Source organism: Bombus vancouverensis, chromosome 15 (assembly GCF_051014615.1).
Source record: "Bombus vancouverensis nearcticus chromosome 15, iyBomVanc1_principal, whole genome shotgun sequence".
Taxonomy (NCBI): Eukaryota; Metazoa; Arthropoda; class Insecta; order Hymenoptera; family Apidae; genus Bombus; species Bombus vancouverensis.
In genome coordinates, this window is record NC_134925.1 from 8,712,526 (window position 1) to 8,731,220 (window position 18,695).

The 18,695-nt window shown below is 41.1% G+C and overlaps 1 protein-coding gene across 5 annotated transcripts in view; it reads left to right on the plus strand.

The window, feature by feature from the left end:
* LOC117166477 (colorectal mutant cancer protein) overlaps positions 1–18,695 on the plus strand; it is a 58,764-nt gene that overhangs the window by 16,905 nt on the left and 23,164 nt on the right. For 2 of the 5 annotated variants that reach the window (XM_033350463.2, XM_033350466.2), the window contains exons 2-3: positions 2,275–2,504; positions 3,338–3,474. In XM_033350463.2, coding sequence (XP_033206354.1) covers positions 2,275–2,504; positions 3,338–3,474 — 367 coding nt within the window. Of the gene's footprint in view, positions 1–2,274; positions 2,505–3,337; positions 3,475–14,614; positions 14,806–18,695 lie in introns of those variants that run through there. The other 3 variants (XM_076625152.1, XM_033350467.2, XM_033350471.2) reach the window with 3 other exon arrangements.

Here is an 18,695-nt window from a genome sequence, read left to right on the forward strand (position 1 = left end):
GAACAACGAAGTAAAGGTATCTTTTTCGCTCAAGAATTTTCATTTATTAACGTGAAAACCGTAACATTCCGTGTAATTCCGCGTATTTTGTCGAACGAGTAATTAATTTTATTATTATTATATTATTATTATTATATCAACAACTTTTTTATTTACAGTTGCTCCCAAAATAACGTAGAAATGATAAAATTATCTAAATGGAACAGAGGGTGTAGTTGATTAAATAGTTTAAATTGCATATTTCCAGCGACTTTCATTGTAATATTGCCACATTTAAATCTATAGGTACGAGGAAATCGCATTAATAATTCGCTTATTCGCCACGACCAATAATTCGGTTTTCATCTGTGTGTAACACTTCCACGTTAATACCAGAACTACCAGCGTGCCGATGAACCGATCAAATCGTATTTTCATAGAAATTTTATAGATTTTCATGATTCTTCGTCTTTTTCAAATATACGAACGAAAGCTTTTATTTCTTATTGCGTTCTAAGCTTCGTCCTATTCCCAGCACTTTAATTCCTCTGAGGCAAGTTTTATACTTCGGGCGTTAGTAACTCTAGTGTTAAATCGCATCCAGACCACGCCTTTTCCCTCGCATCGCAACAAAAGACGTCAGCATTCACGGAGAAAGGAGACAGAGAGTCGGTTTTAACGATTTTCTCCGAATGTCCGTGTCTGCTCCGTGTAGCCGATGAATCTTTAATTCCCCGTTATCGATCGCCCCTGTATGTCCGTCTTCCGCGTGATTCCCCAGCGTTCACCGAGCGCGGTGACGTTTTAATCGAGCCTCACCGATGATACTCCATCCTGCTGTCGAGGAAAATTAAGAGGAACCCGCCATTGCAGAGACATCCGGACACCGCGAACGCGACGTTGAATACGGTTTATGAGCGTGGCGATTTTAATTAAGTAGCTTAGCGGCGCGAGCCTGCTGCCTTCTCCGTTGTTTCTGCGTCGTCGGCCGCGACGCTTCTTTAATCTCGCGAACGTCCAGCGAGTACTACGGCAGAGTACCATCTTCGATCTATGAATTATTCAGAGAATAAATTATTCATGGCCGTAGGAACGTAGTTATGTGGCCGCGTTTCGCCAGACGTGTGATCGCCTGGAAAAACAGGTGACTTCAGACCACGTCCCCGTCGGGTCAATGGTTTGACGTTAATGAGAACCGCGGATGACAAACTGCTCGAGTAGAAGGGAGCATCGAAGGGAATTTGAATTGCCGCAGGGACGTTTGAATTTTTTACAGTTACTCTGATTTATGCTGTCGTCCATAAGTCTCCGGACGCTTGGTATACTTAGAGCAGGCATCGATGAATATTGTAATTATAGAATGAAGTTGATATCTCTGATATCTGGTAATCATACTATTACGGACGAACCTTGGTAATTCGAGTCTCTGTAATTTGAAATAATATTTTAATATCGATATAGTAACAATACTACAATACGAATCCTTCGTTTGAAATAATACTACAATTTTGTTCCTTCTCTTTATACTCCGCTGTGAAAATCTTTAAAAAATCGCCCCCATAATCGAAATTCGAACAAGCCCAACCTTTTCAGATCGAACTTTATCTCTACGTCGTTGTCCCTACAGCTTGAAATAATAATGATAAATGATAAATCGTATCTTAACTTGCTATCTGACCTACCACAGTCGACCTACGTATACTCGTTATACTTCTAGCCCTCTCACTATACCTATAACGCAAATAATCATTTATTTTTGTAATTGAATAATTGATCTCTTAAAGTTGAATTTGTCTTTCCTCGAAGCTCTGCGATTCGAAAAACGTTAGACTTTGAACACATCCTCTTTAAATCACTCCCGTTTGTTAACACTGACCTTAGCAGGACTTGATGTAAATTCTCGTACTATCCGATTAATCAGTTTCTCGATGTTTGTTAATTATAAGGATTTTCATAGAGTTAGACGAACAGAAGAAATAACAATGAATGCACGATTTTAGATGAAATTTTGAAAGCGGTCGTTTGACCAGGCCTGGTAAGGTTAGCGTTAAACCACCGATACTTGAAAACTTCGATGAGACAATGCCTCCACGACCGAAGAATTTAACTCTTTCTTTGAAATTGGCAAATGTCAGAAAATCAGTTACAAATTAGCAAGTGATTTATGAAGTAGAATGTATTTTATATTTAAACTGCGTGGAATCGTGAAAGGTTGGCAAACGCGACGATTATGTAATTCTGCGATTGTCTGGAACAGCTCGAACGAAGGCTATTCTTTTCTGTTTGAAATTGCAGTCAGGATCTGCTGACGGTATGCAGAGAACTGAATCTGGAGAATTCGGTGGAGGAGTTAATGAGAGAATTGGGGGCGGACGAGCACGGTCGCATTTCCTATCAAGAGTTCCTCAGGTGTCGCTTGGCTCTTCGACCGGAGATCGAGGCTCTCAGGTCTGGCAAGCACAGAACTAGTCCTCATCATACGCACACGCCGGAATACTTACCGACTAGCAGCGACAACAGTCTCGGTAAGCTCTTTCCTTTTTCCTTCTTTTCGTAAGTGGCAGGCATTTTCGCAGAGAGTAAATTCGAGAGATATTCGTTGTTGGTATTTCAAAGATAAAAGAAAGAAAATTACAGTTATATCGTTTTATGCGTTTAGCGTTAATCGGGCGACGATGGATTCTTTTGTTATTTTCGTGGATTCTGCAATTTTTTGATGTGAATTTATATCTCGTTTTACGTGCAATATTGCATGATACGGAATGTCTCAAGAATCGTAGTACAACCGGCCAGGTGGTAATCCTGCGTGCAAAAATAAGTCGAAGAATAAGAATATTTTTTCATTTAAAGCTTCGATTTCGAAATAGGTGAGTTTGACAATTAAACGTCCTTTCTTCTGTATTTAATTTGGACGGTTTTATGAATAAGGATAAAATTAGTACTTCTTAAGAATCACGTTATTAATCACGAAGCAAATCTTAACATTTTCCATGTTTAAAGTGCAGGCATCCACAGAAACAGAAGTTTCATTATTCGAAACTTCCAGTATTAGTACGCGCGTAACTAACGAGTTCTCAGACTCGTTTTCTTTCTTTCTGGAACATCGCTCGGCCGGTTATACTAGGATTTTTAAAACACCCCATATATGTATAATGTTTCAAAACCTGTCAGCATCATTCGCCTCGTCAATCTCGGATAAACGTAAATCTGAATCAATTTGGACAGCCGGTTCGATCCACGTTCTTCCAATAGACATCCGATTTTGGTCCACTAAATTTCCTATTTTCAGCCGTGATTTTGATTTTACGACGTTGAACGCAGTTCAGCACAGATGATACGCTATTTCACTTATGTTCAGGTACCGTATCTGGACGGCATGAACGCTGGGAATTCGATAGCGGAGCACGCGATCTCTCGCCGGAACCCCATACTCTTCAGAAACTAGTGGAAGCTGCCGCAGGGGGGACTGGAAACATGCTAGACTTGGCAAACAAGGTGAGCTCGTACGATTAAAACACGCTCTTATCTACTTTGTCTTACCAAATGCGAACGTTTGAAATTATTTTATCGAGTTCAAAATTCACTTATCGGCGCTACGGCTTAATCTACGTTTAAAGTACAATTACAAAAGAGTAACCAAACTAGAAAAATATAATGGACTGAATAATTCAGTGTTCTCGCAGTGTACTTAGGTATTTTTTAGGTAACGAATTTCTATTCAATTACGGCAAACACCGTAATATAGTGAAAAGTAATTCCTATTTGCTGTTTGCCAGTTGTTAAACGGTAATCGATTTTCTTGAATTAATTACGAAGATGAAAACGATATAGAATTTTACCTTGGTACACGATACACAGTTTTATACAGGTTCCTTGCGCGCGTTAAACGCTTCTATAAGCATTCGAATACCTTCGTGAGCAATTGTATATATCGAGCAATAACTTTCTCTATTTTTCATTGATGTACCTATCGATTGTCAGAAATGTTACGAGAATAATTGTTGGAAAAACGTAAAGATGAGAATTTATAAAGAAATAGCTCTTGATTAGATAGATTTTATATGAAAATAATACCTTGCGTGCGCTTGCAAAAAAATACAGCGTGCAATATTTGATTACTGTGATGTATTCGTCGGAGCATTATTTCTATTTCGTTCGAAAATCCACTGTAACCATAGCCTAATGTCGATGTTGTCTGAAATGTCTGGTTCTCTCCATCGCCATTACTCAGCCGTGGGGAGTGAAACGTGCGAAAGGAAAGGAAAGATTTCAAAGGAACTGCAGCTTTATAGAGCCGTAGCGCGAAATTGCCAAGTGCGAATTACCCCTCGTAGACCGGCAAATAAGTTTTCTCGCCAGAAAAACGCTGCTGCTTTCAGTTTCTTCCCTCGCCAGTCTATGGATCCTCTTGTTCTTAACCGGCCACGTTGGTGCGTCTTTACCTCGATCCCACGAACCACGGGAATTTCCTCACCAGGTGCAATTAACGACGTTTCAAATGCCACTCGAACGTGATCCGTCATTATATAACGACAGATTGCACGATCCTGTCGCCTGTCCCCTTATCCCTCTGGGATAAGTTTGGCGAATATCTCGACTCGTTAAAATTGTTCCAGTTTCCAGAGAATCGATAACTTGGACGCTATAGCGCAGTCGTTCGTTTAATATCACGTGATTCTGGCCTTATCATTGTTTTTTACTCATACGTAAATAAATAAACGAATGTTGGATTTGTTAATTCTAGAAGTGACGATTCTTAGATATCTTGTACGTAACGGGGCTAATTAATGGCTGGTAAAATACATAGAATTACGTGAAATATTATGGACCTATGATATTAGGTTGTCCCAAAAGTTTCTTTCGTTCTATAAGAAAATAATAGATGCACTACATTTTTCGTTTTATATTATTTTATATCGTTCTATTATTGCAAAATGGATCATATGTAATTGAATAAAACAATATAAAACAAAAAATGTTGTGCATCTACTATTTCCTTATAAAACGAAAGAAACTTTTAACCCCAAGTTGCTACTTCTTCTTAACTTTAATTACGGCTGATTGAAAATAAGTGCCATGGTGTAAACGTAGTAAAAGTGCAGAAGGGAAATAGTATTGGTTTATAACGTACAGATGATGTACGGTGGTAAAGCGGAAACTGGAAGCCACTCAAAGCCGAGAGTCAAGAATTAAACAAATAATAAATAAATTAGAATCGATTAAAACGATCTAATATATAGAATGTTCGCATCTGAATTATGGATTTTTCTGAACTCGCGCATGTTACTTGAAAACTAGGCTCGAAAAGAATTCCGGCAAAGAGGGTAGAGGATCGCGTCGTAGGATAAAAGGCGAATAAAAATCGGTCGAATTCCAAAGCGGTGAAGAATTATCGTGGACCGTCGCGGTCGTAGGAAGGAAACGATGAACGGGGGAGAAGGAAAGTGCGGAGAATGGCATACGGCATTTACTGCCTATAAATAACCGTTATTACATAGTACATTACCACACCGAAAACGCGAGAAAGCAAGAGCAAACGTTTAGCCAGCTGCGCTTGCGGAGGTGAGACCGCGAGACCCGAGGCAAAGCAACCTGAAGTGCGTACTTTGCCGGGCGAAGAAAGGGATCTCTTTCGACTGGGCGAGCCAATGGAATAAGGTTAAAATGCAGTCAGCCAGCGAGCGGCCGCGAGATGTGGTTCTAACGACCGTCCGCGCTTTCAAATTACCTCGAAGCCAAGTCCAACCAGGCCGCTTTCAGAAATTTTGGCTTTCTACAACACTTTGTTGTATCGTATTCGTCGTTTTGATATTTCGTAATCACGACAAGAGCATTGAGATCGGATACTTTTTTAATGCTATTCGCAGTGAAATATAAAAAGTATTCGTGTAATTAATTCTACAATAACTTCGTTTGTCTTTGATATCTCACGATCATGCCAGCAGCTTAAATAGCTTTTGAATGTCATTCACAGCGAAGGACAAAAGTATTCGTACAATTAATCCCGCGATATCTCGTCTCCAGAACAGCAAGAGCTAATTAACCTTCTTCGATGGTAAGAACAATTTAATTAGGAGATAAGCAAATCTTGAACAGGTGGCCGGCAAATGGTTGAAACACCCGCAGGATCACTGTTCCTACAAGGTCCCCGGAAGTACGGTCTGGCCATCGAAGGTAGACGTTCGTACGGCTAGTTTGGATTATTTCTGCGGCTGAACATTATCTTCTCTTGCCAGGAATTTGCATGATTACGCGAATAAGAGTGAAGTTCGTCCCGGTCGTAAAAGTCTGTCTTCTTTTGACGCAAGGAACTCGAATTTTCGACGACTGTTCGCGCGCGTGGCTCGCTTATGGGCGATGATTTCGTTAGTCGTTAGCCTGTTACCAAGCCAGAATTTCCATGGAAATAGAACACTGGTCGCGGAGGTGTCAACGTTGTCGGATAAACGTAATGCTGTCGTTAATTCCGTCCCCTATCCGACGGAGATCGTACGATTCGCGTGGAAACGCGCAACAACGCGATCGCAGTCCTGGCGGAAATTAATTCGCGTACTCGTCCTTCGGGCGATTTCGCCGCGAACATACTAATTCGAGTTATTTGAATCGAGATATGGGAACCATAGCGAGGAGTTTGCGCTGCAGAGAATTTCATACGCGTCGTTTCAACTGGTGAATAAATTTTACTTCGTCGACCGACGTCGATCATGGATCGTGTCAATAACTTGCTAAGTGTGTGTATATTTGCTCAGTAAATACAGCGAGCCTTTTATGATGATGAAACTGGAAGTTTCACTAAATCTATTAGACGATTTATTTTACTTTGGGTATTATATGTATCTGTATATTTGTACAATTTATTATACTATATTTGATATATTTTATATATACATATTTGTAATTTGTATTTTGTACGTTTTTCCCTAAAATTGTTCATAAATGGATAAACATCCACGGTCTTACGACGATAATATGACGTTCGATCCGAAGAAACCGAAGATTCGGCACTGATGCTTTACACGTTGAAATCTGCATCGTGGAACGCGTTATAGCATGTGTAGACTGCTTATAAGACGCGAGTACGCATGGTAGCGGGAACTATCCAAAGAATCTGCAACGCGTGCTGAAGATATATTTGCCAGGAGGTCGTTCAACCGGAGTTCGCCAACGTTTATCCTGAACCTGCCGATAGCACATTATGGGACGCGTATCGATTTTACGTAAATCAGTGATATAACGTTGCCGGCTACCCTTAATGGGATATCGTTAGAATTACTTGAGATATCAAAATGCTAAAAGCAAAGAGACACGATGTAACGATTTCTAGACTTCTCTCTTTTTGGATTCTGCTCTGCGTAGCAGCGAATGTTCGTCACGGGCTTCATTCACCTAGCGATATTCCAGAGACTCGGTTTGCCAGACAGACAAACCTCGCCCACAGCGAAACTTGCGGTAAACTACGAAATGCACTTTGCCGTCTTGGCGCTAACAAACGACATGGAAGTCCGCAGTCTCCGTCAAGCTTTAACTCCCGACTGAATCTCCGGCTGCTCTTTTCCTTCTGACGTATTCTACCCGCGGCGTACACCAAAGTTCGCACCAGTAGAAAGCCACCGTGCGGAATCGATCTCAAGAACTCCGCAAAATCTTATCTTCGAGGACACTTTGTCGTGCTTGGCAGCGCGTGTCGCGAACCTTCCGCTTAATTATTCAGGAATTTTCCTTGACTTATGGGAACCATCCGGACTGACCTACTTCTGCTACGTTTTACCGATTCCTCTTCCAGAAGAACTTGCAACTCTTTGTTCGTCGCTTCTATGATTTTCAACTTGTATTTCCGAGTGACACTACGTGGCTGAGCAACGTGAAACTTGATACGTTGCGGAGAGAAGTGAATTTAAAGTACGAAATTTCAGCTTAAAATTCAGGCGTTCGGAACATATAGATTGGGGTTCGCCGTTGCTGAATGCTCCGTTTAGCAGTTAACGCTCGAATGATATCGCGTTGGATTATAGATGAGTGCAGTAATTTATGTCGGATTACAGAAATTTAGGGTATTTCATTTTATCCTCTATTCTACCTTCTCCGTGGTAAAGATAAAAATTATTTATTGCAGTCCGTTTGTATTATGTACGTTATATTACACGTTCTATTTCTCCAGCTAAAAGATTAGATTTTCTGAACTTTCTGTCATTGGGAAAAAGATTGCATTGCTAGAATCGCAATCGATGTTACCATGTACCTGCGTTCCTTTCCTCTACACGAGAATGTAGCTTCGAAATGTTTTCTACACATGTAATACTCGCGCTTAAAAACATCGTCCCGCTGGAAAGACCAGACAGTCACGTAAAATTTTCTTTTAATACATCGTAAAAGAAGTTTACCACGCTGATTTTTTCTCAGAATTTTTTCATCGTGCCTTCATCTAGATAAGAAAATCTTCCGTACGCGTCCTTATTAAGCAGGCTGTATAAAATTACTGTACGGTAGCTGGATCTCGAGGAAGGAACTTTGCAACATTTTTCGTGTTCTCGTTTAGTATGGCCGCCGGTGCAGTTACAGTACGTGAACTATGCGGCCCCGTATGATTCCAGATAAGCCGAACATGGCTTATTACAGATACGACAGATTGAATTAAGCAGCACGATTATGGTATGCTTTGTATCCGTTATCGCTGGTCCACGATACATAGAACAGGACAAGGATTTGACCAGGAACAATAGCTTATCAAACGTGTAATCTTATATCGTACGGGTATCGTCTCGGCAAAGCTGATAACTTTCATGAAACGCTATTGGGGTCATTGATCGATAACTCTCCCGAGGAGTGGTGTCTCCTGTTGTCTTTCCATAGGGAGGAACCTCGGTGTCGTTCATGCCTCTTACCACGAGCAATTGTTTTGTTCTCATGGCCAAACTTCCCATTGAAATTCCTTCGATCCGTCCACCGATATCTCAGAAATTTCCATGAATTTCGAAGTGCTACTTTGCATTTTCTGTGTTAAACCACTCTTCTAAGTTCTAAGTTCTAAAACAGTGGCGATATTCACCCTTAACCTTGTTGTATTCTCCCTGCGTCACTTTCCACGCAATTGCTTTTTTCTGACTTAAAAATAAACTTGGAAAGTATCTTAAGCTTATTGGTGTACATGATCTTTTATTTCAAATATTTCTTGACAATGTTAAGTATATTCTGTTCGCTAAAGTGACAGCGAGATTGAAATATAAAGATATAAGGATCCTGAACAGTTTGAGAGATAGTCGTGACGCTTAGAACGACGTTGTTGCGGAAATGACAATCAGATTCGTTTCAACAATTAAATATTCGTACAAAATATAATGTAACATAAAGGCGCAGCTTTATTGATATTCGCAAACAGTTGGCCGTCTGCTCGTAACCTCTTTGCGTACTGTTGGTAAATATATTCGTGGTACAGTCACATTTATCAGAAAATCCAATGAAACCCCATTTACCTGAACTTATCAGGAGACAAGCGCTTTATCTGCATAATTGGATCCCTGCAAATTTCCCTGCTACCTATTTTTCGTTCGCATAATAGGAGCTCACATTCACATGAATGAATGCAACCATTAAATTTCAGTTAATCGGACATTAATTAAAATTTCGTTCCAACAAACGAACTTCGACTGCACTCGCCGTTCGAATACGCAAAACTGCACGTGAACCCAGCAATTTCTCCAATTCATCCGCACGCGATCTTCCACGTCACGCGCAAATCAATTTGCAATATTTACACGACCTAAACGGTATCGATCGGTCAAATGGCTCAGTCAGGTTGCAGAAGGGCAACCCGTTTCCCTCCTCTGCCGCTATAGGTCGCCATCACGGCAGGCAGCATGCGATCGCCAATAAAAATCCGTCTGATTTCATCGAGCTAGAGATACCCAATATCGTGTACGAGCTTTCCTGTTTGGTTCGTGGGTGGAGCACACGTAGCGGAGCTTTAGGTGTTCTCCAGTTCTTTCTTGCTTAGGCTCTTCCAGGAAAGACAGAAAGATCGTTACTTTCCATCGCCCAGGCCGGTTTCCTTCCCCGGATATTTACTTCCGGCCTGTCTTCTGTCTCGAGAATTTCATCCCAGCAAGCCAGCTAGTGTGTGTTAAAGGCTCGAGACGAATTCTTCGGGAAGGCATCGCGACGCAATAAACGCTGGAAGGCATCTTGCCACGCAGACGACGATATATCGACGCACGCGCGAAACTACCCCGGCAGTCCTCGCAATTAACGGGAATCTTATTTCTTTATTAACGCGTCGTATACTCTGTTGTTTACTGGCGTTCCGCTTTTATAGGCGCGCCTCTGCACCTATACCGTGCCGGTTTACCTCGTAAATTCGCTTTTCCCAAGGACGTTCCTTGGTTTCAGCGAACGAACAGAGGAATTTGACGCAGTGATCTTTTGATTTACGTCGACTGGTATACTGATCTGTAACCCACGTTTCGTTACATTGTTTTTAAACTAAATAAATTGACGCCCAACAGTGTGAATGATTTAGATAACATCGTCAGAAAGAAGCGCGCGAATATAATACAATATTTTACTAGAATTAAACTTACGATTATTATTTGTAAATATTACTTGAATCAATGTTGCGAAGTAACATTATACAGAATCCGACTTGTTGATTTCCAAAAGAAACAGGTCATTCTGAATGAAAAATGTCATATACACTGTGGGTTTCGGTTCGCCTGTTTTTCTTTTATTTATTTCAACAAGATAGATTCTACATTGTCATAATTGGCGTAGAGTAATCATTTTTTGATTTTTCATATATTTCTTATCTTTCTTTTACTCGTACAGGCTACAGGAGGTGTGTTCAATACGACGACCTTCCTCCCGTAAACACGAATCTATTTTATTCAAAGTTTTCAGGATCGTTGCCAGCTCGTTCTTGTAGTTTCATTTCTGATACTGTCACTTGCATTCTGTTTGTATTGCTTGTAATGCCATATCGACGTATTCTACGGTAGAAAATTTATATGGCATCGTGAATAGAAATTGAATCACTGAACTGAAATTGACAGCTTGAAACCAAGAGTCGGACGACGGACTGATGTAAGTGTTGTAAACATTCTGCTGTTTCCACGTGCCTTGTATCTTGTGCCACGCTTGAGCAAGGTAAACAACAATTACCTCGGAAACGAATCAAACAAGATCCATAGTGTATATGAGTTTTTTCTTCAGAATGACTTACCAAACATACTGGTAAAGTTATTCGGTTTCCTCTTGGAACGCTCTGTTTATTTATTTCATTACTATGGAGTTTCATTTAGAATTTAGCGTACTCTAACGTTATAAATATCGTTATAGTTTTGCATTAAAATAACTCATGACACGATCTTACTAATCTCCGATTAAATCGAATTTATCGTACAGCGGTACAATTTTCAGAAAATTACGAAACAAAGATTCGATTTTGCGAAATTGTCGAGGCGTATTTCCTTAGACGCCTATCGATATCGAGCCACAGAAAATGGAATTTGAATCTGTTATTCCCACGAGCAGCTTGGATCAAACGGAAAGTAAACGTTTCTTTTCTGTCTACCTGCAACTGGCGGAGGACAGCGTTAATTGAGAAATTAGCGAAGTTAATTAAGAAGCCACACCCGGTCTATCCTAATTGCACTAATACTATACCTATCCTAACCCAGACAGCTAGCCCCTTTTTTCCTTAATTCGAACCATTCCCCGCCGAGAATTTCCGCAATCTCGCGAACCTCCGCCCGCAATTTGCATATCTTTGCGAAGTTTTCTGTTCTAGAAATCTGAATCGATGTTCGTTCTTGCTCGTTCCCATTCTATTTTATCGGTCTGCTGAAACTTCACGACTAAAATCCGAATTTTCCCAACGAGCAAGGACGATCCATTTCCTAATGGAACGATGAACCGTTACTCGGATTGTTTAGCAGGCCCGACAGGTGGACAAATATTACGAACTGGCAAACAGGTGTGGCGTACGTCATTAAAGGACAGTTATCGTGCACAAATACTCACGACAAGATATTTACAGAATGGAGAAAAGTTTGGGAAATTTTGGATTACTGCTGGGAAAGTTAATATTAGTTTTTGATAAATACTAAGAAAGTCGATTTCAAAATGGTCATGCGATAGCGGATAGAGGAAAGTTTAAAATTGCTAAGTTATTTGTTCGTGTACATTCTGACACATGACACTGACAGTTTTTGTACAAATTTCTTCCATCATGTTGCTGACAGTCATCTATTCTGGAATATACATATATTGCTAGACTGTGAATATTTATGCAAATTCATATTTCTGTGAATATATATTACTTATAAGATGGAACCTGATCAGAAAATTATTTTACCTGTTAAATATCGTAAACGATATTGTACTTCGGATAGTATATATATCTTTTTTTCACTATGTATGTATTTTTGCATTTTGGAATCTGATAAATGCAAAAGTTCGCAGCCTACATGCTACATTTATTCGCCACTCTTGTCACGTATGATTCTGTTTTGTGAAATTCTGGTATTTTTCTACCACTTTCTGTATCTCCACAGCGATGGACAAATGGAAGTTTAAAAATTGTTGCACTATGAATTTTAATATCTTTCGTACCATACTAATATTATATACCGTATTGGTAACAGTCATCTTATGCATCCTATATATTATATTTCTTCGTTGCTCCTATCAAATATAAATCCATTTTGCGACATTCTAACGTTTTTATATTCCTTATTTTATAAACTTTCTTTTGTCGCGTACTCTATATTTACACTTCCGTTTGTCGTCTACTGTATCACAGTTTGAAATTGCAGAGATCGTTTATCACGTGGATCTCGACGTCTCTCGCAATTAGAGAGTCCAGCGAAATTCTCGTGATCTTACCTGTCTTCCGTAATCGCTGCAATATCACGTCGCGTTCCTTCGTAATCATGTCAGATACAAGTTCCACATCGTTTGCCTTTAAACGGCGATCGTTCGCAACCAGAGGATCACTCTTAATGGAATCGTTTCGACCCGATCCCGTCCCTGTTTCTATTAATCGGGCAGAGTCATTAGTCGACAGACACGCCGGTGATTTTCACACTTCCTGGCAATAAATAATCCAGCGTCAATGGCGCGGAGTGCCGCACAATAAACGATCGCGGTTTCGCTATCGATAAGAAGGTCCGTAAAGGTCTTCGAACAGTCGTAAATTGTCCCGCCCATGAATCGTAAAGCTCCATAAAGCGTATAAATCACGCGGCACTCGCATTATAAAGCGTTTCGAATACGCGATCCACCGATGGTGTTACGATGTTTCGTGCAATTAAAACTGCTGCTCATGTTGACGATGGATCGCGTCCGTTTCGATACGCCGGGAATTGACTTCGCCACCCGGAATGCCGATAAGACGAATGGAAAGGCACGCTCTTACGTGGGACGTAATAACCCACGCGGCGACTTGCCTCAAACACACAGTGATATTCGAACAAAGATATTCGAACACTCGTGCAAACCTTTTATGAATATTCCGTTTGTATTACGCGAAACATTTTGGAATTTCATTAGCGGCGTAACGAGGCTCGACCATCGTTGTTATTATATTTTTCTACCTTTACGTTCCCCATAAACGGATAAACATCGTCAATTTATTCACGACTGAACTCGACTGCATAAGATTAGACGTTTCAGTCATTTATCCCTCGTTCGTCCCCTCTGGGTCGAGTAATTTAAACAATACAGTTGCTCACGAACGTGTTCGAACACTCGTAGAAAGCCCTTATGAATAATTTCTGTGTATTATGCTTCCACATTTTCGAGTTTCATCATCGCTTCGCATGAAACTCGACTATACCGATTATTACGTTTTTCCACATCTACGTTTCCCATAAACCTATGAACATATTCGATCTACAGTGGTCACGAAAAGTATTTGACACCGTTGTGTTTAGCATTCGTTAGTGATTTCATACAACTACGAAAATTTATTACTATGAAAATGAAATATAGAGCCTGATAAAAGCAGCGTTTCTTTGTAGTCGTCGTATTTATGACGTAGACTCGACCGTATAAAATTCATCGTTTTAGTCGTTTATCCTCTGCGTTGCTGAAACACATAAAGGAGAGTCTACAAACATCCCGTCACGAACTTGTTGTACGACCTGATACTTCTTAGTATTTGGTTCAAGGAAACTCTAGCCTTCCATTTCCTTCCCACCTCCCTATATCTGCACGACCGTTTCATCGATTATGCTCGATCGATGTAGCTGGTAAACCATGCACCACGAGATAAGACACAGCAAGAAAGCTTCGTCCCTCGGCCTTGAACAAAGCACCCTGTCACACTTATAGACAGATCGGAAGGGGATGGAACAGATCGTGGCGGGCGATATCCGGCTCTTCTCGTGCGCTCTGCTTCGATTGTACTCGACAAGGGGGTGGCGAGTACAGGCTACTTACTTTTTATCGGCTGCAATAACCGCGGCGTGAAGTATCGGGCTGTGTAACGCGACAATTGGAGCAAGCGAGACGACCAGAATCGGAGCTTTCGGTGCAACGAGCCGTAAGATCGGCGAGGCTCGGCGTCGCTCGGACGCCCTCGGCTGTGGCTTGGTGAAATGCGCCAAGGGTGTGGGAGAATCGGTGGCTCAGTCCGTCACCGTGCGTTCCGCCTAGCGTAGTGGCCGGTCGCTGCTCCGAGTAACCGATTTTGCGTGCGCTACCGATCCTCTTCGTTATCTTCATCGACGCGCGTGTCTTCGTCGACCATGTTCGTTCTCGTGTGATACTGGTGCAGTGACCTATTTCCGATTCTTTCGCAGCTGCATTGGAGAACCGTACAAGTAGCGATCGGTAGGGTTGTACTCACGGGTAAATGAGAATTGTACTCGAGGAATGTTCTCTTTACCCACTTGCACGACAGGAATAATTTATGAAAAATGTTTACGAACATTTGGAGATAGGGTCACGATTTACAGTTTGGTATTAACACTTTGTTGCCGAGCAACGTAGAAATACCTTTTTCGTTTACAAATACGGATTTGTATCACCCCTCGTTTGTTCCTGTTTCTGGTCGAATTTAGCTCAATCGTTAACGTAGGATTGTTAGGATCGAGTAGATCGGCAAAGGTAAATAATTTAGTCTGCGGCAACTGCCCGTTGCCGATCTATGCGAAAAATAGTAGCAAGATATCGGATCTGCATCGTATCTAGTTTTATACTAAAGGCATATGATTTAGGTAATATACCTGGCTGAGTTATAATGATGTAACGATTCAATGTAACAGTCTGATTGTTCGAAATTATCAAAATTATATGCTTTTAATATAAATCTAGATACTGCAGATGTACCTAATATTGTAGCATCTTTTTGCCAAACTACTATTGTTGCATACTGTAGTATCTACTGTACGTCTAAGTACTACTTTGCTCTAGTCGCAACAATTAAATTACTTAAATTATCCGCCTTTAAAGATAGATTTAATAGGTCATAATTGGTCGATAGGTGTTAATAATTAGATGTTTCAAATATGCTGCTGTATTTTGTTGCTATTTTGCGCAAAGATCGATGACGATCGTAGCCGCGATTGTTGAGGCTGGCGCAGGCTAAGTCTTCGTTTATGTAGAGCGCAGCGAAGACGGCCGACCTCGTGAGGACAATCGATGCAAAAGCAATTACGCCGCTAACGTGAATTGCACTGCGGTATACTTCGCGTTATCTTCCATGCACCGTATATTCTGCCTCGGAGTGGTCCTCTTCATCCATGTCCATCTCCCCCAACGATACACCAATATGTACATATACATGTACGAAATTCTTTCTTCGATACGCCGCATAATAGGAAACTAAAACTGTTTATCGATACAGAACTGCCTATCGATTCAACCGCAATTGGTTTCATTTCTATTTTTTCTGGGGTACGTGCGATTTACGCGTATCGTTTATATTCCACTGCGGTTCGAACTCGATACAGTTCGATGTTATCTATCGGGACAACGAGTGATCGATGCTTCTTATCGTTGGTTTGTTACATCGTGTCGCAAGCTAGCTTAGTATGGTCACGCCAGTGAGTGTAGAAAATGGGTTGGTCGCTCTTCTAGGTTTCCTTAGCGGATTGTAATTAGGATGAAGGATGTGCGAAAGACGAAGACGAGAATTGAAAGTAATCATGTCGCGTCAGGGACTCGAGTTTATCGTAACAAGCGGTCTTCTTTATTCCAGCAATGCTGTTTCCCTCGCGAGCCTCTGAGGAGAATCTATACAGGATGTTCCGTATAATCATAGAACGAATAATCGGCAAGAGGGTGGTTCTACGTGACAAATTAAACAGAAAATATAGAATAAAATGTGCTCTCAAAGATCTTATTCTATGTTGCTCGTATTTTTTCGCATAAAAATCACCACCCGCGGCTGATTATTACTGGGACGGTCTGTGTAGTTAATGCACAACGTTTCCTTCTATATTCTAGATTTTAGACTTTCGCGATAGCTTAGGCGACATATTTGTGGTCCCTCGGGTCTCCGTCGTATTTTTAATAATACATTGCGCTCTGTTCCCACGTCTCGTAAATATTCCAGTTCACGTCTTCAGGGCAAACCTGAAAAAAGGACGAAACAAAGCGCAACGTATTAATAAGAACACGATTGAAACCCAAAGTATAAGAAATACGTTTTCTTCCGTAGTACAAAGGATTATTTACGATCCGCAATGATATCCAAGCTGGCTTTTTTTTAGGCTGTCCCGTACCATGTAAATTCGTCACGTGGCCAGTTGATCGATTTAATAAGACGATACGGCAGCGAACCGTTAACGGTGTACTTGGCTAATGAAAACCGGGTCATTATTCACCGATCACCGGTTTACCTTAACGGGTGACAATTTACATTAGCTAATGGACCGATTTACGGCCAGCCCCGTGACGTATCGACGCGCAGTCCGCATCGCAAAATCGGAGGGAATCGCGTAAATTTCGAGGACGTGTCGTAGTTGATATCGATTGGTTGGGAACGAACGTGGGTCCAGACGGTACATCATCCGCTAACGAGATCCACGAACGGCGAAAAAACCTGTCTTCTCGTGTGATCGTGGAAAGGGTAACTGGCCTTTACCCCTGTCTCGCCTCTCGTCGATCGACCGAACGGCTCGTAATTCAGAATAATGGCATTCCAATACGACTCAGTGTGCAAATACTTTTTATAGACAGCGCATTCTCTCAATGATACCTGATGTTTCCAAAAGGTGTTGAAAACCTTGTTCCATTTTATAATAAATTACTTCGACGTTTTGTACAACAAATTTTAAATGTCCGTACAAGTAAAATTCGAATGGATTCGAATGCAGAAAACGGACAAGCCACGCAATGGAATCCTTGCTTCGGATTTATTTACTTGAAAACTTGTCCTTTAGAGACTGTCTAGCTATTTAATATCCGAACATCTTGAGATAAAAGCTCACGACGTTCGCCTAGTTGCGTTTGAAGATCGGCGACGTTTCGTTTAAAGATTGTCTAGCAGTGAAATTTAATAACTCGTTAGAGAAGCGACAGAGTTGCCGAACCGATTCGAGATCGATATTTTTCCGACTTTCGGTTGCTAACGCGGGTCATAGCAAGTAGTATAGGTGCCGCTCTAGCCAGACAGAGAATGGCTGGCGCCAGGAAGCCGACAAAATGCGAGACACGAGCTTAATAGAAATTAAATGAATCGTATTGTTTTCCAAAGTACGGTAGACCATGGTGCACCCAGGTTTTTGGAGCGTTGCCAGCAAAGTTCGTATGGCGAAACGCGAGAAAAGAGACAGGTGGGACAAAGAACGTAGCGACACGCGCGTGTGGGATGCACCGGTCTCGAGTCGTTATTTTTTTGAATGGAACTTGTACGTGTCATTCCTCGTGCCGTCAAGCCACGCTCTACAGTCGTCTAACAAATTGCACTTGATCCAAGAACACGACCACGAGCTCGGACTCGTTGATATCGCCGCACGTACGATACTTTATCCGTTTTTGATGCCGCAGATCGAGTTGGATGAAGCAAGTTTTTAATAGACCGCTCTAGAACTTTGTCAGGGATATTACTCGGATACGTCGTCGGTTTTTTAATTTAACTAGACAAACGTCAGCAGCTTCTATCGCCGGACGTTCTCAGAACGTACGTTTACGAAATAGTTAGGTAATCTTTAAATGAAAAATCATTTATTTTTAAACAGTTAGTCGATGTTTCATTATTCGTCGTTATTGTATTATAAGAGGGAGAAATTTTTCATTCTGTATATGGTATATTGAGTATATTATATAGTATATTATAATATATTGTATATTGAGTTTTGGAGTAGATTATTAATCTTATTAACACGACAGTGTAAGCGTATCGCGATAGCATCGTTCATGTGTATACTCGTGTGTTTCTCTGTAATCGGCCTATCAATTACGTCCCAAATGTCTCTAATTTTCTGTCGTGCTCCCCTTATTTTGTCCCCTTTTCAATATACCATTGTTTCTTTCTCCTGAACCGTATACGTGGTCGCAGATAGAGTGGCAATCGTTAAACGGCTTGTTGAGTAACACGCAAAAACGACTGGCGCCATCCTCGTGTCCCGTTTGATTTGCAGATCGCCCAAGTTCTTCTCTGGACGCTGTTTATTCGACGATGCACGTCGCCCGCTTAATGTTTACCACGTGTTGCCGAGCGATGCATGAACATTTGCATGAAGCCTGAACGAACGATGCACATATTTATCTAAACG